Source organism: Prenolepis imparis, unplaced genomic scaffold, assembly GCF_030444845.1.
Source record: "Prenolepis imparis isolate NDT839.2.m4 unplaced genomic scaffold, iyPreImpa1.0 SCAF_422, whole genome shotgun sequence".
Taxonomy (NCBI): Eukaryota; Metazoa; Arthropoda; class Insecta; order Hymenoptera; family Formicidae; genus Prenolepis; species Prenolepis imparis.
In genome coordinates, this window is record NW_028141580.1 from 5,365 (window position 1) to 11,934 (window position 6,570).

A 6,570-nucleotide genomic window follows, 5' to 3' on the forward strand; every position below is an offset into this window, starting at 1 on the left:
AAAATCTTAATACCGAGATTAACATAGAATTTGTAGATGAAGGATATTACAAGACACAACATAAGCAATTGATTATCGCAAAATAATTGTGTAAAATAAATGTAAAAAAAGATACAACACAAATATACAAATAAGCAAATGGCATTAAGACATGTGGTTTTGAAATAGAGAAGCTCTAAATAAGAAGTACTCGTGATATAGTAATTTACATGTTACTATGATCTAATCAGCGTGCAGAGTTAGAGAGTGTGCAAGACTACGTTAGTGCGTCTTTTATTGAAATTCGGTCCCGGAAAAGTGTGACAAACGCAGGCACAGAGATCCGCGTCGGTAATTGCTACCTCGGTGTCCTGGTGAGAGCAGGGTGTCTTTGCTCTTTGTCATCTGCGGCACGATGAGCAATGAGTTCGGTGGAGTCGGCGACACGGTAGAAGTTTGCGGTGAGGTAGCCAGTGTTAGATTGGGTAGCGATTGACCCAGACTCGAATACGATACTTGGACACTCAGCGTGTTCGGCGTCGGTGATTTACTCAATAACGAACGCCTGATTCGGACAATGAGTTTTAATAGAGATGTTATTACAGTCCATTTACTTTGCGATTCATCAATGTGAAATCGCGAAAGTTTGTTGACGTTTCAACATCGCGCTCACCTTATGTGCATGGATCTGTGATTATGCCCGGAACTCGATTCGCCACCTTCCTCCGACGACAACGAACTCGACGCTCGCGGTTGTTCGTTCGTCTCCACGCTGACGTTTCTGCTCGGATTATAACTGGGTAGAAAGCTGCTACTTCCCTGAGACGCGCCTTCCATCTCCATACTACCGCTAGAAATGATGGAACGCATTTTATAGGCATTTTAAATACAACAAGACTTCGAGATTTCTTTTTTTTTACTTTTCGAAACATACGAGGTGTGTTCAAAAAGTATCGCGAATTTTGTGTTTTTTCAAAAATTATTTATTTATTCATGAATATCTATTTTGTCCCCTTCAAAGTAATCCCCATGAGATATTATACACTTGTGCCAACGGTTTTTCCAATCTTCGAAGCACTTCAAAAAATCATTTTTTTTTATCTTGTTCAGCTCCTCCTTCGATGCCGTCTTTATCTCGTCAAGCGTAGCGTAACGTCGTCCTTTCATGGGCCTCTTCAGTTTAGGGAACAAGAAAAAGTCACAGGGGGCCAGATCTGGGGAATACGGTGGCTGCGGCATCATTAGTGTGTTGTTTTTGGCCAAAAAGTCGCGCACAAGCAACGATGTGTGAGCAGGGGCGTTATCGTGGTGCAAAAGCCAATTTTTGTTCTTCCACAAATCCGGGCGTTTCTGGCGGATTGCTTCGCGCAAATTGCGCATAACTTGCAGGTAATATTCCTTATTGACCGTTCTACCCTGTGACAAGAACTCATGATGCACCACGCCCCTGCAATCGAAGAAAACTGTAAGCAAAACTTTCACATTCGACCGAACTTGGCGCGCTTTTTTCGGTCTTGGTTCGTGCGGCAGCTTCCATTGAGATGATTGAGCTTTGGTTTCCACGTCATAACCATAAACCCACGATTCGCCACCAGTTATGACCCTCTGGAGCAAATTTGGGTCGTCGCGGACAGAGTCCAACATCTCATTAGCAATGTTCATGCGATGCTGTTTTTGGTCGCAATTGAGCAATTTTGGTACGAATTTCGCGGCGACCCGTCTCATGCCCAAATCATTGATAAAAATCGAATGGCACGAGCCAATCGATATGTCTAGGTCCTCAGCAACTTCTCTAACGGTGATTCGACGATTGGCCAATACCATTTTCTCCACTTCATTAATTTTTTCGTCTGTTGTTGAAGTGCTCGGGCGTCCGGCACGCTCTTCGTCGTTCACATCTTCTCGGCCTTCTGAGAACATTTTGTACCACCGATAAACGTTGCTTCGGTCCAAGGTAGCTTCTCCGTATGCCACAGTCAACATTCGGAATGCATCCGCGCACTTAATTTCGTTTTTCACACAAAATTTGATACAGGTTCTTTGATCCATTTTTTTGAATAGGTAAAAATCGAAGACGATCCAAAACACGTGCAAGCAAAGCAGCTGTCAACAATTAAGTGAACATTCAAAATGGCCGAGCTTGTCGGCATAAGTGAGAGACATGAGTACCAACATAACGCCACAAAAAAATTCGAATATACGTAACCCGCGAAAATTCAAAATTCGCGATACTTTTTGAACACACCTCGTACCTATGACTATGAGCGAGACTGCTAACATGTGAGGCTCTGCTACTGCCACGCGGAGTTCTTGGAAAGGTCCCCTCGCACTCTTCCGTTTCGAAATCGCCGTCGCCCAAAGTACTCGGTTGCCTGCTAACTGGTGCCAGATTCATTACTGGCTCGGCACCGAGCGACGGTGCTTTCATCAATACGAATTGTTGCTGAGCGTGTCTCAAGGATTCCATCCACGACTGAAAAAGCATGTGGTACTGTTAGTTTAAAACAACTTCCGCTCGTAAACTAGAAACCGCATTAGCTAAAATCATGAAGGTTTGCGGTTTCACCGACATCGACCAATTTTAACTTTAAATTTAATTAATTCAATCTTCTCTAGATTATTAAAAAATTGCATTATGTATATACATGTTGTTAGTTACAAAGAAAGATAAAAATTTAATTTCAACTATAATTATATCTAGTTAAGCGACATTAGTGAAGACCGTCGTTAATGAAGGTACACTACAAACGAATCTAAATCGAACGGAACAGTGAATCAACATTCCGCGAACTTTGTCGTAATTCGTGATGTTTGTCGAGTCACCTTGGCTAGTTTCGGGTCACCGGCGCTCAGGATTAAAGCGGCCGAAACTGTCCCGTACTCGTTAAGATAAACCAATCCTATACTGGACGGTTCTTTGACCTCGTGTATTCGTATGCGGTCGACAACATACGGTTGCCTAATGATCTTAAACATTTTTTTCGTTGTAGATTTGCAAATCAATAGCATGTCGGTCAATAATAGTACGTGCACTTCCATCTGTAAAGGATAATTAATAGACCGTAATTTCTTATTTCAACACAGTGAGAATTAAATAATTGCTATCTTTAAGATATAGAAAAAAATTAGCTATAGAAACTACTTCATAAAATAAGTCAAATTACAACAGAATTATTTTCAATTATTTCGCTTATTATTGACAATCATGGATATTCTCTTTTAATCTCATATACTTATATTTCTGAATATAGTTTTATTTTATTCATATAAAAGTAATTTTGATCTGACTAACAATAAATAACATTGTCGCATACTTTGCTGGTGGCGTCTCTGAGTTTCAAATCCCCCTCTCGAAGGAGGGTTCTCAGGCTGCCCTTCGGACACCCGGGCATCGGCGTCGTGGTAATGTCGAGATTGCTGTACAGTTTGATCAGTTTCTCCACCTCCTCATCGAGACCTTTAGATTCCACGACGTCGTAACTCTCTAGACGGGAGGCTGCGCTGTCCAGCTTAGGAGCCTCCTCGTTTTTCCTCAGGGCCGCGTTCACAGACGCCACGAAACCGTCGACGGACCAGTGATGCAAGATTTCACGCGCGACAGCCACTTCGCGACAGTCATCTTGCAGTGGAGGAGGTAGGTCGGCAGCGCAGAGCGCACCGAAAAGATGAGAACCCTTGTCCTTCGAACATTTGTAGAAGAGGACAGGTATATATCTTTTGTCCTTTATTTTCTTTTGATAGAATAGAGCTACGAATTTCGAGCGAATCCGGAATACTGGCGATAGCGAGTAGGCGATGCAACCCAATATGCAAAAAGAAAATATAAAATATAAAAAATATATTTAATATTATAAAATAATATTAATAAAATTAATATATTTTAAACATAAATTAAGTAACTTATATTTAAAATTTTAATTAAAAATAATTATTAATTAATAATAATTATAAGTATATTTTATATATAAAAATCCACTCTTGGCCAATATATACACCTTTCTATTAAAAAAGATTTTTTATCTTTAAAGAAATAATTGTAATAAAATAATATTTTAATTTATAAATATTGTTTAAGATTTTATTCTTTTTATTCCCTATTTATTTTGTACTAATGTACGACGTACATATTGTTGCTCAACGGAAACTGTGAGAAGGTGGTGGTTTCTTCCGTCAAAAAATTTAAAATATTGTATATTGGGAAATGTATTTCAATCATTATATTCGGCTTCCCGACGAGCCGTGTTTACCTTTTTTGCGCGTGTTGATCGTTTTACCGCGCGTCTCGTCTTGTCAAGCAGCTCTCCAATCAGCTGTTTGACACAATAAAATCTAGCGACAGGTTTTTGACATTTATGTCTTCGAAATTCGTCGAGTCAGCTGTAGACCGTTTTACTATAAACATCTCTCGTTTTCGAGCAATTAGCTCTTGATCAGTATATATATTTCGCTTTAACAAATAGTATAAAGTAACGAAAAATATGTGTTGAATTAACGAAGCCCCGAAAAGCTCGTAAGCGAAGTTTTGCAGAAGCTTGGCTTACAGACGACCGATACAAATCTTGGGTATGTAAAGTATCATCTGATAGTAGTCTTTATTTTATTGCAGTGTTACGTCCTGTGGACTGCACGATTCTTTTCTCCTCCCCGATTTACGCAGATTCGCGTTCCGCGAACATATTAATTATAAGACCGAAATTAGTTATAAGAATTAAACGGAGAAAGACAGTGATTGTGAAACAACTCGATCGGTGAGATTACGAAACCTACACTTTGATCAATAAGTCATAGGTAATGTTGAAATATCACGATCGACACACGCTATCAGTAGACCAAAGATCGGAATTAGGAAAGAACTCTTCATACAAGGAAGCAATACGTTGCGCAAAGGGGATTAAACACCGAACGTATGACTATGAGTCACAAGAAAAGAAGACGCCCTTTGCCCTATAGGAAGGGCAGACGAATAGTATAAAAGCAGCGAATCTTCCAAGAATGCTCTCTATTAATTCCGCCTACGTCGTGGCAGTTACACACTTCTGGATCCTCGCATTAAACATATATTTTGTGACCGTCGGGGCTCAACAACCAGCTACCAGTCAACCTACACCTTCGCCCACACCACTCGAAGGAACCATCGATCCTGAAGATCAACCTATAGCTGCCAACCCGCTCACCAAATAATATACAGTGAGTACTTTCATTCTTCTACGATCACGGAAGTGAATAAATCCCCGGAATCGCGACTAAACTTAATAAGTAGTGGAAATCGCTGCCTCGTCGAGCATTGAAACGCGCTCTCCGATTGAAACGAGACGATCAAAAGCCAACGCGAATCCTCAACCGCCTCATAGCACATCAACGTTACACACACACTCATATATAATTGTTTATACATGTCCACAAATTCAAATGTCTAATTCTCCGAATATTATTAAGATTTTATTTTTTTTGAATAAATGATAATTATTTACATTACGCGAATTTAAAGTCTTATTTAAACCCCTGCGTTTCTTCATATATCCCCCGAGATCGCACAAGGTCCTATCCCGCGTAAAAGGGATTTAATTCCCTTACCGAAAAGGACCGACGAACGGACCCCTGAAATAAGCCAGGTAAAAGCGACTATCCAGTCGTTGACCTGCAAAAGGGCCAGACAGTCCGTTCGACCCGAAATCACTCCGATTTCGGGAAAACGCTGTTACGACCTTCGAGCGGCCTTTCCTTCGTGCAGGCCAGGACGTAACATACGTTTAATTGGGGGCTCGTCCGGGATTGAAATGTGCGATCTTTGGGAATAGGAATGAGTAAAGGGACTAGAAGCACAACGGACAAAGACGAAATAGATGAACTTTACAAGACCGCGTTAGAAACACCACACAGAACACACGTGAATCTAAATCAAAATTCACAGCATCTACGCCTCGACACGTACATTTTTTAGGAGATTCTAATTTAACCGAAATAAGTGAATTACCCGACGAATCCGACCAAGTCGAATTTATTGACTCAAAAAATCAGATTTTCAAAATTAATATCGATAATTCTAACGGCGAATCCGGAGGTCCACCAATAAACATGGCTAACGCTAATCCTTTCGCCACTTTAAAATACGCGGTCGAAGCCGTTCCCTTTTTTGACGGTAGTAACACCCCACTAAATTATTTTATTGAGGGATGCGAGGAAGCAAAATCTATGCTCCCTAAAGAGGCAGAGTGTCAATTCGCTAAAATTATAAGAACGCGAATAGTGGGGGAAGCGCGTCGTACTATACAAGATCAAGATTTTAATACCGTAGCTGCATTAACAACGTATTTGAAGAAAATTTACGGTCCCTCCAAAAATGTCTATCAATTACAAGGAGAATTAGGTTGCGTTTATCAGAAAAATAATGAAGATGTCGTCACTTACGCGAATCGGGTTAAACTTCTCGGAAAACAAATACTAGAGGCATATCGAAGCTCAGGGAACGCCATGCCTGAACAGGATATAAAAGCAACTATAGAAACAGATATGTGTAAATGCTTTATTAGAGGACTAAAACCCGAAATAGAACAAAGAATAGCACGAGACTTAAACGTACAGGAAACCGTG

General features: G+C 40.4%; 1 protein-coding gene across 1 annotated transcript; it reads right to left on the reverse strand.

Annotated features, from left to right (window-relative positions):
* Positions 1-273: 273 nt before the first annotated feature.
* On the reverse strand, positions 274-5,913 carry LOC145948500 (uncharacterized). Its single transcript, XM_083058188.1, has 6 exons — positions 5,889-5,913; positions 3,294-3,598; positions 2,803-3,018; positions 2,232-2,452; positions 653-829; positions 274-544 (listed from the first exon to the last, which is right to left on the reverse strand). The coding sequence occupies exons 1-6, from the start codon at positions 5,911-5,913 to the stop codon at positions 274-276; spliced, it is 1,215 nt and encodes a 404-aa protein (XP_082914314.1).
* Positions 5,914-6,570: the final 657 nt, after the last annotated feature.